The following is a 17764-nucleotide window of genomic DNA, read 5'->3' as shown; positions in this document are numbered from 1 at the left end:
ATATCAGTATCTTTAATATCACCTAACAAACTGTCAGATGGGGGTGAGGATTTTCTAAAAACTCTCTATAGCTAAAGGGAAAAGAAATAAGGGATATTTTTTAACACAAAAACCTTAATTAATACTTTACATTGCAAATGCTTCAACTCTTTTTTGCTTCTTTTTCTATATCTTTAATAAAAGGTGGACAAAAATTTTAATGGTGTGTTTGCTATGGCACTAAGCAGCCCAAGATCTCTGTATTGTATTCTGTATGCCCTCTTGAACACTGTACAGTGATGGACTCACAGTAACACTTTTGACTCTCTGGGCATATTTATTCCATCAAAATTAACAGAGCAACACTATGAAAACATATAGGCCTGGTCTATACTAAAAAAATAGGTGAAATTAGATGTGCTGCTCAGGGCTGTAAAAAATCCACACCACTGAGCGGCATGTAAGCCAACCTAACCCCCAGTGTAGACAGCAGTAGGTCGACGGAAGAATTCTTTTATTAACCTAGCTGTCACCTCTTGGGGAGGTGGATTACCTATGCAGATGGAAGAATCCCTCAGGTCAGTGTAGCTAGTGACTACATTGAAGCCCTGCAGCAACACAGGTACAGCACTGCAGTTGTGCCACTGTAGTGTTTGAAGTGTAGACAAGCCCATAGTAAGAGAAAGTCCCTGCTCTGAAGAGCTTACATTCTACATAGACAAGACAGACAAATCAGTGGGACAAGATGTAAAGTGACTTTCCCAGTGCCACACAACTGGTCAGAGATAAAGTTGGGAAGTGAACCCAGACCTCAGTTCCAGTCTAGTGAATTGCATTGCCTCCTTTGCTGCACCTGCTTCATGTCTGACAGTATTTTGCAGGGGGGAGGGATAGCTTAGTGGTTTGCGCATTGGCCTACTAAACCCAGGGTTGTGAGATCAATCCTTGAGGGGGCCATTTAGGGAACTGGGTTAAAAATCTGTCTGGGGATTGGTCCTGCTTTGAAGAGGGGGTTGGACTAGATGACCTCTTGAGGTCCCATCCAACCCTGATATTCTATTTATACTGGGATGGAAAAAGCATATCTCAAGATGGAGGAAGAGTCAGCTTAACTATATACGCACTGGAAAGGGGTTTATTGGGGCACCATGTTCCATAATGCCCATCTACCAACAATGCATGTGCAAGGGCGAGCTAAGAATGTCAATCATATCTTTCTAGCTCATCTGGCTACTGTGATCTCTCTTCTGATTCGCTCCTGAATGGTGAAATTAAGATGATGACTAGCAACAATTTTGACCTCCTCCACTTCTCACTCCCTTCAGTTGATGTTAAAGGGCAACAAAAGAAGGAATAAATACAATAAACTAAAGAGAATGAGACTTTCAAACTGCTAGAAGTGTTTTTTTTTTTTTTTTTTTAATCTCTGTTCGATTTCCTTCCTTCAGGCACAATCCTTCTCCTAGTGAAGTCAATGGGAGTTCAGACATTTCCTTCAGTGGGAAAAGAACTGGGCCCTTCCCATCATCATACTCTCCCAATCTACTTCCTTCTACAGGTCAGCAAGACTATTGACCCTCCAGTAACTATTCATTTGCCTCTACGTTCCTTGTATACTTGGCAGAATATTACCACCGCTCTCTAGCAATTTGATTTTAAAGCAAAAATATTTTGCAGCTATTCAGAGAAGATGAGCCCTGCTCACTTTTAACAAGGAAAGGAGGAAATGAGAAAAAAGAGTAGGAATGGCCAACTATTTTTTAAAATCTTTGCAACTTTCAGCAGTTTGACAGCCCATTTTCTTCAGGTTGTCCCCCCTTTCAGTTAGAATTTGGTTAATGAATTTAAAAAAATTAGTATTTTACCTCAGGGTGATTAGCCATGAAATGTGTAAGCAAAGAAGGCCATGAAAGAACTGGCAGAAGACAGTGACAGAGAATATTGAATGCTCTGGCATCACCTGGTAAGAAGTACCACAACTAGCAAGTGGCCTTCAATCAGTGGAGGAACTCAACTGCCGGATGTGTCAGCTGTTCAGAAGGAACTAAGATCTAAGGAGAGGTTATTAATCAGGGGTTTATTAACCATACCTAAAGTTAAATTCATCAGCTTTCAGCCCAGGATATGCTTGTCTCACTACACAGAAAAGTCCCTCAAATTAAAAGTCAGTTGAAGATCCAGGAATTTGTTATCAAAACTGACAACCTTCATCCATCCAGTCTTTAGAGCATGGCAATTTAATTTTACTCACTATTGTACTCTCTAAGATACATGTCTCATGCTTACCTGTATATATGGATAATCTGTTATCAAGTCTCCCTTCTCATTGTAAGTAAAAACTGGGAAATCTGGGGCTATGAACATTCTGAAAATAAAAGATTTTTAAAAATTAGAAATTCAAAAGCAGAGGATCCTGCTGAAGCAATATAGATAATGCAAGGTGGCGCTTGATATAAATATATGGTAGGCAGTCGTTAGGTAAAATTGGTTATAATTAACTCTGCTGTTAGGCAAATTAATGTTGTTTTTATAAGAATGGAAGGGGTTATTTTTCTGTCAGCTAAAACCGTAAAATAGTTCAAGCTAGTTAAAACTGCATTGAGAGGAAACCTGCAACTGTTGCATGAGGATGTGTCTGAGACAAGGAAAACACCAGCTGACACAAACATGTGCAACTGGCACTTTGGCATAGAATACAAAAAGAGGGATTTGAGCATCAAGCTTCAGCTCAGCGGGCCTATTGGACAGCAAAGACCACCTGGATGATGTGGTGAGTCCTCCTTGTAGCTCTACTATATGTAACAGGCCACTGCTTATAGTCTTAGGGAAGCATTATCATAGTGACATTCAGTACAGCAAACAGGATGTACTTCCTTTGGTAAGAAGCTGATCAGCCTTTGGGAAATAAAGGTACTTTGGTGAATTGTCTATTCATAGCTTATTCTTAAAAAACAGATCCAAAAATTACAACAGTTGCTGCTTGCAGTCTTGATACATGTGAACTGTTGATTACATATGGACTAAGGCCCAGCTCCTCAAAGGTATTTAGGTTTCTAGCTCTCACTGAAGTCAGTGGGATTTCAGTGGCTAAATACCTTTATTTAGCCACCTAAATGGTATTCTGTGAATCTACAGTCAAGACCCGATGCATTCTGCAGAAGTGAATTTGCTGCAGAATTTGCTTCTTGCCACAAAGCTGTGCTCCAGAATCTATGCCTTAATTACAAAAATAGTCCTAGTTCTCCTGGTTGTGAAGAAACACTCAATTCAAGTTTTCAAGTTTATCTGATGCAGAGATACCATTATGTCTATTTTAGACATGGGGAAACTAATGCCCAAGATGATGAAGTGACTTATCCAAGCTTGCCCAATAGACCAGTGGTAGAGAGGAATAGAATCCAAATTCAGTGCCTTATCTACTAGGCATCACTCACACATTACCAAATTAAACACATGAATACCTCATTCGACAGTTCTGTATTATTGTAGACATTTAAAAAATGGCAACATAGAGAGGTGTGTCAGGGTACTAATTTGTCCACAAATGCTGGATCTGAGAGAAATGTGGCACTTTAAGGAGCATGTTTATTTGAAGCCTTTCTAGTGCTGACAACATCTCCAGCACGGAAGGACCATCACATCTTCACTTGGCAACTCCTGCCTTACAGCAGGCAAATTTGAAGCCCTTGGCACTGACAGATGCAAAAGACAAATCCAGCCTCTTCGGTTCCAATGTGGCGCCAAAGCTGGACACACGATGATCCACCAATTTGGAGCTAGACAAATATACCAAAGGCTTCTGTTTCTCCCCTGCAAAGGTGTTGTGATAATTGGGCCTACAAATTTACCCCAATTATGAGGTCAACTGCAAAAAATGAGGAAAAGATTATAAAGTATCACAATAACCAATAGCAATAAATGTTGATCAAAAAAGGAACACAGAAAGACTGAATTAGTCTAAATCAGTCGTTCTCAAACGTATTTGATCGTGCTCCCTCTTCTTTGTGTTTCTAGTAGTATACGCCACCTCCCCCCCACCACACAAGTATATATACTGATATATGCGATGGTGATGCTTCAGTTGATTCTGTTTTGGCTTCTTTGTTTTTCACTTGAGGTTTTTTTTCCTGTTACATGAATAATCCAACAATCCATTGTAATAAGAGCAAAAGCAAAACTGCAATTGTGATCCATGCTTGCAATTAAACGTGTACACTGTGTCATAGGACACATATTAATGTACAGATGTCAGTTCCTTTCTATAATATTATGAAAGCCTAACAGAAATTTTGCAAAATGCACAGAGCCATTTGAGGACCTAATATGTCTGGAGGAATCAACTTTGCTAGTTATTCTTGCTGTGGGTAATATGTGCACAGTACTTCCTCCCTCTAAAGCTTTTCGTGCTCCCTGACAATACATTCTATGCCCCCCAAAGGGGGCCTGCCCCCCAGTTTGAGAACCTCTGGTCTAAACAAGAAGGCCCACAGATATAACTCAAAGACTGTGTTAAGATTCCTTGGTAAACAAAAAAAGTGTGGAACCAGAAATTAATAAATCAAAATCGGTGTGTCAGAAATTATGTCTAATTGGTGGACAAAATAATGAGGAGATGGGCTATTCCACCCATCCTTCTTTTTCAGGTTTATAAAAGAAGAGACTTTGGGTGGGGGAGGTATTGTGACAATGGCTGACTTAAAGTTGAGAAAAAGGGAAGGAGTGAAATTCACCATCATGGCGGCCACTCCTACTATCCCTTGAGACACCAGGCCTTCTTTCTTTTAATCCCAAGAGATGTCCTGACTAGAATGGGCCAGAGAGAGGGATCCAGATGACATTGCCACCTCCACTGACTCTAACTAAATTACAAACCCCATCTGGGTAGTAAGACTTTGTTTCTCCCCCCCTCTCCCACGAGTAAGTGTCCTTTAACTTCCCCAAATTATTTTTTTTCTTATACATCCCCTTTTTCCTTCCTTTAATAAGAGTATGGCTTAGCAGGCAAAAACTATATTCTGCAACACTGTTGCAAGCCTGTGATCACAAGGTCAGCTAAACACAATACAGACACTCTCCAGGTTACGCAAGATCCGACTTACACAAATTTGCACTTACGGAAAAAGTTCCATAAACCAGAAATAGGATTTTTGAATTGTGGAAATTTTTGCATAACGTATGGGTATACGTTTCCGACTTACACAAAATTCGAGTTACGCAAGGCTTTCCAGAACAGAACGATTGCGTAAATCGGGGGGCATCTGTACCCTTAAACAGCCCAATGCTGTTACAAGTTTGCTAGGTCTCGAGGTGGTGCCTCAGACCCTGTGCTATGTCTGAGTTTTTCCAGCAGAAAGTTTGCAAATTAGAGTCAACAATGGAGACAGAAACTTCATTTTTCATCTTTGCTGATTTTTTATTTCTCCTTTTGTGTTTGTCTTTTTTTCTAGTAAATGGAATCAAACTTCAATAGCAAAAGCAATAACAGCTCCAGCACATCTCAACTATCTTCTGTTTCCAAAAATTAAAAAAAAAAGGCATTACCATTTACGAAATTGTCAAATATGTTTTTTCACCGCCTTCTAAAGGCTCTTTACAGCTAAAAGGAATGAGATGCAGCCAGAGTTAAGCATTATCAGGTATATTTAGGATATAAAACTAAAAAAATAGGCCTTAGGATAAGTTAGCACAAGTAACTTAATAGAGACAAGCTCAGCAGGTTTATTATGTTCATGATATGCTGATGATTTGAAAATAATTACTGAATCTGGATAATAATGTCTATGAAAGAACAGTAGATGCCAAATGACCATTGGTAGCCACGATGAAATATTAGAGACTTTTTTACGGTAACCACATATTACTATGGTGATAGGGTCACATACATGCTAATGAGTACAAGGGGCACTAATGAGTTACCCTATGAAAAACGGGGTACCGCAAAAGTAATGTTGTGTCGAAGTTCAAATAAGGAAAAATGTTGACTGACATTTTGGGTTTCTTTGCAAAGGGTGGAATGAGTAATAGAAATGCTAGATATTCCATATTGTTGTCTCTCTCCTTTACCAGACTGCAATGGGTAGATTGTTATTCGTTTGTCAATAAAAGTAACTACAGTGCATCCCATTTAAAAGAATCACTGATGTAAGAATCAGACCATACAGGGATCAAAACCACTTCAACAAAATCATTCCTATACTAACATGTACTCAAACTAAGGGATAGACCAAGGGAAAGATGTGGCAGACCAAGGGACAGATAGAGTATGAATGTGTGGATGGTAAAGTAAGGTGACCCAATAACATTGTTTAGCCCACTGGCTCATCTTCAGTCCATGCATTATGGGTAAACATCCTCCACATAAAAAGACAACATGCGGGGAAATGTAGTAGAAAGAAGGAGCCTGAAGCATGGGCCTGGTGCAAGGCCTGAGGCCTGAACCAAAGTCAGCAAAAGTTATGCTATGAGCAAGAGTCAGGCCCTGTCAAAAGCAGATGCTTGCCTGCAAGCCAGTGTCCGGTACATGAACTCGGCACCAGTATTGCATTGGTAAAACACACTGAATATGTAAACACATTCCAGCAGTCCAGCACAAGAACACCCTAACCTGGCACACAATAAAATGGTTTGACAAAAGTGATGAATAGTCATATTTTGTCTGAAACATCAGGGGGAAAATACAGGAGGAGGTAACAAATACGTCTCATGAAACACGTAAAATGATATATAAGCTGTTTATCCCAGATTGTTTATCTCAGTCTATAAATGTTGGAATACCTCGCTTTAACCCTTCGTTCAACCTAGGGGGCAGTGGGAAGTCCCACCACTGACTGAGCTGTGTCCATTGTCATGGACATACATATCTTAGTATCCTCATAGAGTCTGCCAGGTGCTATTACCGTACTTTGTCAACAATAAACTTGGCCGGGCGCCTTCACTACTAAACCAAGTCTTGTGGTCTTATTGGGCAGTTTGATTGGAGCCTGCTGTATGGGCTATTTGTCCAGAGTCAATGGAGCGTGCAAAAAGAACACACACACACACACACACAGTCAAACATCTGCAGCACTTAGCGTACCTCCTCTCGGACAGATCCCAGGCAAACACCCTCTGTTAGCCTCCGCTGTTTGCCGCTCAGCCTGTTCGCTGCTGACTGCCTTTTTATAACAGTCAGGCCCACTCAAGACCCACCTGGAACAAAGCACTCCCAATTCACACTTTTCAAACAATAAAGCAAGCACATGGTCAAACTGACAAACTGTCCCCGCAACAGACACTCAGATACTCACCAACACAGCCCCCCTAATGCAGCACTTAGCGTACCTCCTCTCGGAAAACTCCCTCTGTTAGCCTCTGCTGTTCGCCGCTCCAATGTGATCTGACAACACTTGTAAGAATCAAGTACTTATAGGAATCAAATAATCCGGGACGGATGTGATTCTTATAAAAGGAGTGCACTGTATTACCTAAAGAGCATTTTATGTAGTCTGTTGTGCACCATGGGTTTCCCCTTCTATTGATTACCTCTCTACTGTAGTTGATCTTGGGGGCTGAGGTCATAGATCAAAGTAGATGTAAACCCTCACCTTGGGGTTCAGGAATTAGTTAAAGTAACCCGTAATATAGACAGGGCTTCAGAGACATATTAAGCCTTTCTTAATACTTTACATTTCAAATGCTTTATCTGTTTTTCCTTCTTTTGCGGTATCTTTATTAAAAATGTTAAATGGCTTTTTAATGGCCTTTGTGCCATGGCACTAAGCAGGCTGGGTTTCGGTATACCAAACACAAAACCTTGTTTAACACTGCACAGTGACTGGATCATGGTGATTTTTGGGCCCATATATTCCATCCAAACTAATACAACAGGGGGTTTCAAAGCAGATGATGCCCTACACTTTCCTTGCACAGGAAAGGGGACTGATAAGAGGAGGAATCTGAAGAGCTCTATCTAAGGTCTGTAATTAGACAAGATTGGAGCTGAGTGTATCTGTTCTTTTGTGCCCAGGGTGTAAATGCCCAGCAAAAAGAACCACACACTATAGAATGAACATCCCTGATGCATATCAGGCAGCAAGTACATAGATCCAACTCTGGCAAGACAGAGGTGAATGAAATGATATGACATGTTCTTTAAACCCGGTCTCTCCGATTGGATCTTTAGGGTCTCATCAGTAGCCCTGCGCGGATACAAAATTTATATCTGTGATGCAGATATCCATGGATATAAAGCAGATATCTGTGGAGCTGCAGGGCTCTAGTGACAACAAGCAAGACCATCAGGGCCATGGCCAGCGATGGGGCCAGGAACTGCAGCGGTGAAAGAAGCATGTCGGGCTGCCATTTGTCAGAGCCAGCACCCAGCTCCTCCAGTGCTGCTGTGTCATCCCCAGTTTTGCCCAGTGGGGCGGTCACCAGGCTCACTGGCAGCTGTCCCTTGTCACATTAGTGTGTGAAGCAGCTCGCACGCTCCCAGATAGGAGTCCGATCCACGCAGTCATGTGTGATTCCTGTCAGGGACTGTGTGAGCAGTTTGCATGCACTAGCGTGACCAGGGACAACTGCCAGTGAGTCTGGTCCCACCCCAGTGGGCAGGGCTGGGGGCGGCACAGCCATGCTGATGAAACTGCCCGGTTTGGGAACTGGCTCCTGGGAGCAGTGGCCTGATATGCTGCTGCTTTCGCCGGTCACTGGCCATGGTCCTGCTGGTCTCACTCATTGTCGCTAGAGTCCTGCAGCTCCATGGATATCTTCTTTATATTTAGATTTCAACAGCTTCCACCCCACCATCAACCTCAGCCTCGACCAATCTACACGGGAGGTCCACTTCCTAGACACCACAGTACAAATAAGCGATGGTCATGTTAACACCACCCTATACCGAAAACCCACCGACCGCTACGTCTACCTTCATGCCTCCAGCTTCCACCCCGGACACACCACACGATCCATCGTCTACAGCCAAGCGCTGAGGTACAACCGCATTTGCTCCAACCCCTCAGACACAGATCAACACCTACAAGATCTTCACCAAGCATTCTCAAAACTATGATACCCACACAAGGAAATAAGGAAACAAATCAACAGAGCCAGACATGTACCCAGAAGCCTCCTGCTACAAGACAAGCCCAAGAAAGAAACCAACAGAACTCCACTGGCCATCACCTACAGTCCTCAGCTTAAACCTCTCCAACGCATCATCAGTGATCTACAACCCATCCTGGACAATGATCCCTCGCTTCACAGGCCTTGGGAGGCAGGCCAATCCTTGTCCACAGACAACCCGCCAACCTTAAGCATATTTTGACCAGCAACCACACACCGCACCATAACAACTCTAACTCAGGAACCAATCCATGCAACAAACCTCGATGCCAACTCTGCCCACATATCTACACCAGCAACACCATCACAGAACCTAACCAGATTAGCTACAACATCACTGGTTCATTCACCTGCATGTCCACCAATGTTATATATGCCATCATGTGCCAGCAATGCCCCTCTGCTATGTACATTGGCCAAACTGGACAATCACTATGTAAGAGGATAAATGGACACAAGTCAGATATTAGGAATGGCAATATACAAAAACCTGTAGGAGAACACTTCAACCTCCCTGGCCACACAATAGCAGATGTAAAGGTAGCCATCTTACAGCAAAAAAACTTCAGCACCCGACTCCAAAGAGAAACTGCTGAGCTTCAAAGACTGTGAATGGCTATCCAACTACAGAAGCAGTTTCTCCTCCCTTGGTGTTCACACCTCAACTTCTAGCAGAGGACCTCACCCTCCCTGATTGAACTAATCTCATTATCTCCATACTGATTCTTGCCTGCATATTTATACCTGCCTCTGGAAATTTCCATTACATGTGTCTGACGAAGTGGGCATTCACCCACGAAAGCTTATGCTCCAATACATCTGTTAGTCTTAAAGGTGCCACAGGACCTTCTGTTGCTTTTTAGAGATCCATACTAACCTGGCCACCCCTCTGATTCTTTATATCTGCGGTTAGCTGCATCCGCGGATGTAAATTTTGTATCTGTGCAGGGCTCTACTCATCAGAAATGAGCCAGGAACTGAAGTCTCAGTTGGTCTAGGAATTTAAACTGAGAAACAGTGCAAGAGCTATCTACATTTTCTAAAACTGTAGTAACTTGAATCAGCCGACAGGAGATTTCAGATACAAATTAATAGAATGTGGATCTCCAATACCTGCAGTTACATGCCAAAAAGAAGCCAGTGCAATATGGGACTGTATGACATTTACTAATGTTAGTTCTGAATGGTAGCTCTGGGATGTAGTTATTGTGTGGTCTCCATGGACACCTCTTTTCAAGAAACAGATTGACAGAGCCAGATGAGTACCCAGAAGTCACCTCCTACAAGACAGGCCCAACAAAGAAAATAACAAAACACCACTAGCTGTCACCTTCAGCCCCCAACTAAAACCTCTCCAGCGCATCATCAGAGATCTACAACCTATCCTGAAAGATGATCCTTTACTCTCTCAGATCTTGGGAGACAGACCTGTCCTCGCTTACAGACAACCCCAAAACCTAAAGCAAATACTCACCAGCAACAACACATCACTGAACAAAAACACTGACCCAGGAACCTATCCTTGTAACAAAGCCCGATGCCAACTCTGTCCACATATCTATTCAAGTGACATCATCATAGGACCTAATCACATCAGCCATACCATCAGGGGCTCGTTCACCTGCACATCTACCAATGTGATATATGCCATCATGTGCCAGCAATGCCCCTCTGCCATGTACATTGGCCAAACCGGACAGTCTCTAAGCAAAAGAATTAATGCACACAAATCTGACATCAGGAATCATAATACTCAAAAACCAGTGGGAGAACACTTTAACCTGTCTGGCCATTCAATGACAGACCTGCGGGTGGCTATCTTACAACAGAAAAACTTCAAAAACAGTCTCCAACGAGAGACTGCTGAGCTGGAATTGATAAGCAAACTAGATACAATCAACTCAGGATTGAATAAGGACTGGGAATGGCTGAGCCATTACAAACATTGAATCTATCTCCCCTTGTAAGTATTCTCACACTTCTTATCAAACTTTCTGTACTGGGCTAGCTTGATTATCACTTCAAAAAATTTTTTTCTCTTGCTTAATTGGCCTCTCAGAGTTGGTAAGACAACTCCCACCAGTTCATGCTCTCTGTATGTGTGTATATATATCCCCTCAATATATGTTCCACTGTATATGCATCCGAAGAAGTGGGCAGTAGCCCACGAAAGCTTATGCTCTAATAAATTTGTTAGTCTCTAAGGTGCCACAAGTACTCCTGTTCTCTTTTCAAGAAGATTGCCAAAAGTCAGCAGCACAGGGAGGCACAAATCTCATTGCTGCTGATATGCAGAGCCCATCTCCAAGAAGAGACTACTGTTCTGAGTTCTCATTTAGTTAACATATATTGTCTAGTGTATCTCAAGCCTTTCTGAAATATCCTTCCATTGCATAAGGTTACATGGGTGTAGAGTTTCATGTGAATTGGTTTGCTCTTGGCAAAGTTAGAAAGCATGTAAAAATCAACTTTATAATGAAAAGTAGCTTTAATTTTAAAGTATGGAGATGCTTGTCCCTTCCTAATTATTACTGGTCTAACTAATGGCCTCTATAAAAGCAGTTTTCCTTGCATCCCATCTTCTACTTTTTTACCACTTCTGTTATTTCTCCATATCTAGATTGACAGCTTCTGGGGCCAGGAGCTTTTGTCTTCATACTTGATTGTAAAGCCCCATGTACACCTATTTCTCTAAAAAAAGAGCAGATGAAAAGTTTGGAAGAAAACAGTCACTTACTTCTTCTGTAGTAGGTGAACAATATGGAAATTTCCTTCTACTTTAATTAGATAAGACACCTTCTCCTGGAACATTCAAATAAAAAAGTAGAATTCAATAGTATTCTAAAACTCTGACTAATCAATCCCTATACTGTATTCCATTTTATAAAAATTGTATTCATACATTTCCTCAGATTGTGTTCAGAGAAGATTTTCTTCTCCTTTCATGTAAGGCCTCGCTACAGCAACGAAGTTTGCTAACTATTTCCCAAAGTTGCCAATTTCACTAGGAGGGTGGTGAAACACTGGAATGCGTTACCTAGGGAGGTGGTGGAGTCTCCTTCCTTGGAGGTTTTTAAGGCCCGGCTTGACAAAGCCCTGGCTGGGATGATTTAGCTGTGAATTGGTCCTGCTTTGAGCAGGGGGTTGGACTAGATGACCTCTTGAGGTCCCTTCCAACTCTGATATTCTATGATTCAATACTGGTCCAGCTAGATCACCATTAGCAATATAGAGTCCTGTGGCACCTTTAAGACTAATAGATGTATTGGAGCATAAGCTTTCGTGGGTGAATGCCCACTTCGTCGGATGCAGGCATTCAAGTGGGTATTCACCCATGAAAGCTTATGCTCCAATACATCTGTTAGTCTTAAAGGTGCCACAGGACTCTCTGTTGCTTTTTACAGATCCAGATTAACACGGCTACCCCTCTGATACATTAGCAGTATGGGGATCCTGTTTACATGAGGCTCCCCAGCATTGCTAAAATTGGTGTAGCTCAATCAGTGTCAGCAAAAATGGGAAACATTTAGAAAATGCCCTTAGCGAACACAGAGCCTAACAGTTGACACTGAACACCATTGCCACAGCACTACTATGCAGTCTCAAATAACGTTTTGGAATAATGGATAGAATCAATTTGAATAGAGTTTGACGCTCTTACTGTCTTAATTTGACAGCAGCCTCATCTTTACGGCTGCTCAGAACTGCACATTACTCTGTAGGATAACACCTTTTCAGTGGCTATTGTGATTTATTCTTGCATACCATGTGTGCTCCACAAAAAAAGCGTCTCAACCTCATTGTTAGTATATGAAGCGCAGAGCATGAATCCCACACATGCCAAGTATCAGAGGGGTAAGTCTTGCATCTGAAGAAGTGAGGTTCTTACCCACGAAAGCTTATGCTCCCAGTACTTCTGTTAGTCTCAAAGGTGCCACAGGACCCTCTGTTGCTTTTCACACATGCCAGTCCATTCTCAGGACTAGCTGTCAGGGAAAGCTGATTTCCATAAAGAAAACACCATACTTCCTTATGGTATTCCATGATACAGGCATTCTTTAGGTTTTGTGCATTTAAAAATCTGGCCCGTAGCCCAAAGTCTTTTGAAAGGTATTTAGGTTCCCATCTGAATATTTAGGCACCCAAATACTTTCAAATCTCTGGCCCTAAGTCACTGTCTTAGTCACAGACTATGGATTGTAGTTTTATCATAAGGGCTATATTGTGGCATTTAGCCACAGCACAAAGTTACAATTTCAGTTCGAAAATTAGGATGGCGTTATTCCCCAGGAGTCAAACATGGGCACAGAAGGTTGAAATTCAGTTTACAGTGCTCAGTTCATTGTTGTTTTTTTGTCTGTTTTAATTTACAGGGTTACAGGGAGAATGTTTCACTCAGTACTTCCCTCACTTGGTTAACATTTGCGTCATAAAACTTTCATTCTTCTAGATTCTTATTATACCATTTGTTGCTCAGAAAAGTCTCGTAGAATATTTCCAGTAGGAAAAGATATATTAAGAATCCCTAAACTATGACAACATAGGTCAAATTCTATACCTCACATACCAAGCAAAATTCCCCTTCAAAGAACGTACAGCATGAACTTCCAATCCTAGTACTCTAGGAGGAATTCAAGACAGATTACCAATAAATCAGCATGCCAGAACTATTTCTCAGGGGTTTTATACTAGCCCACATAAATGGGCTATTCCCCCTACCAGAAGTTACAGACGAGAATAGCCTTATGATGGCATGACTATTCTTTAAAATTGGGGGTTGCCAATTCACAGAGGTACTTCCCTACTTTACGGGAGTGTTGTGAGGATAAACATTTTAAACATTGTGTAATGCTTATATCCCTTGTTAATGGGAGCCATATAAGTACCTTCTGAATTCCTTAGCTCCTTGCAATGAATAATATAGTATATGTTTTACTTTAACATTATAAATGTTATTAATGCACACTGCGTTCCACTCATAAAAATGTCAAGTGCAGGTACACATGTAAGCAGAGACTATATTAAGGATTATCAACCCTTGTGCTTCAGAGGAGAACCAAGCCACTAATTGCTCAGGATAAGGAAGAAACTTTCTGCCCTACATACTTTATTATAGAGTTGGTTACACCTCCCACTTAAGCATCTGATACTGGCAGTTACCAAAGAGTGGATTCAGGGATCATTAGTCTGAGTCAACATAGCAATTCCAATTTTCTTAGAAAGCAGTGCTACCTTGGTGTCTATTCCATCTCTTGGTTCCAGCTTTCTTGGAACTATTACTTCAGAATAAGATAATTTTAAAGTCTCAGAAAAGCCTAGAAAGAGAAATAGTTTCAAATAAGTTAAACAGAATATAAGTTTACAGTTATTTGGATACGTGCTTCTGGATTCTGACACTGCAAATCATTTTATACAGAAGTCACCCTGTACAATGTGCGAAGGAGGAACAATTCCAGGGATAGCGATGAAGTCTGCGTCTCAATTCAATAATATTTGTAAATCATTTAATAAGCTTAGACACAGAGAGAACACAGTAACATTACTACTCCTTTGGTTCTCTTTCCCACCCAAACCCAAGCCAATTTCTCCATCAGGCCCCTTCCATCCTCCTGATTTTCCGATCAACCTCACTGTATTCCCCCATCAATAGGTTCTCTCTTCCAAGCAAACACTTACCCCCTCTACCAGACTACACCCTCCCTGGTCCATCTTACCCCATCACAGCCAGCTTCATTCTTCTAATACACCCCACATTAAGCCCTGCTCCTCTATCCCTCCTCTGCATCTCACAACTCTCAACCATGGCAAGCCCCATAGCCCCACTGCTGCACTGTACTCTTCAATAAGCCCTATTCTCTGCCCCTTCAATCACAGTGGACACCACTTCATCACCTACGATTGCAAACCACACTCAGTATGCCACACTCCATCCACTGCAAATCTCTCCTCAGAAGAACGTTTACCCCACTTACTCAGCGTCAAACTACCTCCTTATTCAGCCATATTCTCCCTATCCATATTCTGCACTCCCAACTAGACCCCCATCAAGTAGACCTCTCTTTTGTCAGGCACTCCGAAACTCTACTGGGCAAGACCAGTTTCCTTCTTCCTGTTTCATTACTCATAAATATCCCTTCTAGGGCTATTCCCTTTTTCACAGTCACAAACCCTTTCCTGCTGCACCACTCTCACATCATCTTCACCAGACTGCACTCCTCTCCTGCCTTCGCCATCTGCCCAAGCTTTCATCAGCTGACTCAGGTCACTGATCCACTGCCCAAACTGCTCCCACATCAAAGCTCTTCTTAATAAGGTCCACTACCTAATCTGTCCCCAGTTAAGCAAGTCTCTCTTTTTCTCTTTCTTCTCTTTTCTCCAACCTTGCCACCCCAGGTTCTGCCCAGTCTGCAGGCCCTGCTCCACTGCTCCAAAAATTTGCCTCTCCCAGGGACTCTCACTCCACGTGCCTGCCCTACACAGACCCTATCCATGAACACTTTTGTTTTAATCTTGGTAGGCACCACTACCCCGCTCCCTGTGCCAGTACACCTGGGCCCCTGAGCAGGATTTATTCCACACTCCTCAGTGCCTCTCAAAGCCTCATTGGCAGATCCTGCTCCATGTCTCCCTGCAGTCACCGCAACATCCCCTTTCAGCAAACTGTACTCCTTACTGTGTATCCCAAACCACCCCTCAGAGGAACTTACTCTGCCTCATTGCTCCATACCCCAAATAAAGCCTTCAGCAAACCCCACATCCCCTCCCTATTTTCCTCCCAAATTCACCTAGTCAAGTCTCACTCTGTGCCCCTGATTCAATCCCCTACAAACTACCCTCAGCTGGCACTGCTCCCCACTCACAACAGCTCCTGAAAACTTCCTTTAGGGAGCACCACTCCATGCTCAGCTACCCTGAACCCCTTGGACTGCTCCCAAACATCCTCAGCATGCCTATTTCCCTCACAACCAACACACCTTTGCTCCCCCCCAGAACACTAAACTTCTGAGGGGCCCACACCACCTTCCCTGTTCAAGCACCAATCGAGCCTTCTGTGGCCCTGCCCTACCCCCACACTACCTCTTGACCACAGCCATGACACCAAACTCCCTACTCCACACCTTTCCCTTGCTCCCCACCCTGTTCTGCCCCTACCCCCATAAAAATCCTTCTCTTCCTCCCAAAAAAGTCAGTGAGACTCATTCCTCATTCCCTGCAGTGCCTCCATTTGAATCCCACCTGGAAGGCCCCTCCCCCATCCCTCCTCCAGCCTCAATGAATTGGCCCCTCTATCCTTCCCCATGTGACACCATGGTGTCTTCCCCCCTCCCCTGAGAGACACCACTTCCTCCTCCCTATTAATCTGGGGCAGGAGCAAAGTCCCAGCACCAGCCCGACCCTGCAACCCACAGGAGGAAGCCTTAGCAGTTCCACACACACACCAGCCTCAAGAGAAGTCACATCAGCCACTTCCCACCCAGCCCCATCCCTGCTACAGCACTCGCCCCTTTCCAGCTGGTGCTCAGGGCCACCCTGCTCCAGGATCCAAACACTTCACAGCCCCTCGCCCTGGCTCTAACCCCTCCCTTTTCCCCTTGGTTATCCATGCTCCCTTTCCTCCTGCCCCCAAGAGATTCTCTTTGCCCCCCTTCCCAGTTTGCCTCCATGAACCCTCAGGCCCACAGCCCCTTTTTGCCTCCTGCCTGGTTCCGGGCCCTGACTTGCTCTCAGCAGATCCTGAATCGTCCCTCTCTGGGCCCTGCTCTAGCTTCACAAATCCCCCACCCCTTGATATGGTGCCCAGTGCTCCCTGCTGCCCCCAAGACCCCATATTCCCCCTTCCCTCAAGCCCCTATTGTCCACATTGTGGCTCAGTCTTGCTCCTCCTCCTGTTCTGGCTGTTTTCCCTCACAGCCCTGCTCTGACTCCTGGCTCCCCACTTCCCTGCTTGGCCTTTGCTTTGCAAGCATGACCCCAAATATCTACCCGCTCTGGCATCTCCACCAGACTCACTGCCCGTCTCACCTGGGCTGAGGAGCAGGAGCAGGGCCCAAACCTGCCGCCCCATCCCTGCGGCTCCTCACAGACACCGGCCAAGCACCTGCAGCAAGAGCAGAGACAGTGTCTCCCGCCCCCTCGGCTCAACTGCCCTAGTGCCAGCCCTGCTTCAACTGCCTCAGACCCACGTCCCCTCTCCTCCCCTCCCCTCCCCTCCCTCCAACTGCCTCAGGGTCAGCCCCCCGCCCTCCAACTGCCCTAGTGCCAGCTCCACTCCAGCCCAACTGCCTCAGGCCCAGCCCCCTCTGCTCCTATTGCCTCAGTGCCAGCCCAGCCCCACCTCCTCTGCTAAACTGCCCTAGTGCCAGCTCTGCTTCCCTCCAACTGCCTCAGCCCCAGCCCTGCCCCCGCTCCAACTGCCTCAGACCCAGCCCCAACTATCACCCAATCCTATCCCTCCCTTTCCTAGCCCCAACACCCAGCTCCCACCCCTGAACCTGCTGTTTGCCACGTCCCATTTGCCTCACTCCCTCAACAAATCCCTGCTCTGCAGGTCTAGCACCTCCCCATTACTCCCTCCCTGATTGGCTCCCACGTGAATCTCCCTCAGTCAACCGTGTTCCCCTCTCTTTCCTTTCCCCTCTATCCCCTCTTTTAACTCTAGCACCTCTCCTGCATCTCCTGAACT

General features: G+C 44.0%; 1 protein-coding gene across 1 annotated transcript in view; it reads right to left on the bottom strand.

The window, feature by feature from the left end:
- LOC128842975 (disintegrin and metalloproteinase domain-containing protein 20-like) overlaps nt 1–17146 on the bottom strand; it is a 189397-nt gene extending 172251 nt beyond the window's left edge. Inside the window, exons 1-4 of the mRNA XM_054039427.1 lie at nt 17104–17146; nt 14314–14396; nt 11819–11883; nt 2266–2344 (exon numbers count right to left, since the gene is read on the bottom strand). Coding sequence (XP_053895402.1) covers nt 2266–2344; nt 11819–11883; nt 14314–14396; nt 17104–17146 — 270 coding nt within the window. The remainder of the gene's footprint in view (nt 1–2265; nt 2345–11818; nt 11884–14313; nt 14397–17103) is intronic.
- Nucleotides 17147–17764: the final 618 nt, after the last annotated feature.

The sequence above is a fragment of the Malaclemys terrapin genome, chromosome 1, assembly GCF_027887155.1.
Source record: "Malaclemys terrapin pileata isolate rMalTer1 chromosome 1, rMalTer1.hap1, whole genome shotgun sequence".
Classification (NCBI taxonomy): domain Eukaryota; kingdom Metazoa; phylum Chordata; order Testudines; family Emydidae; genus Malaclemys; species Malaclemys terrapin.
Note: the sequence above shows the minus strand (reverse complement) of the source record. Positions and strands in the feature narration are given on the sequence as shown.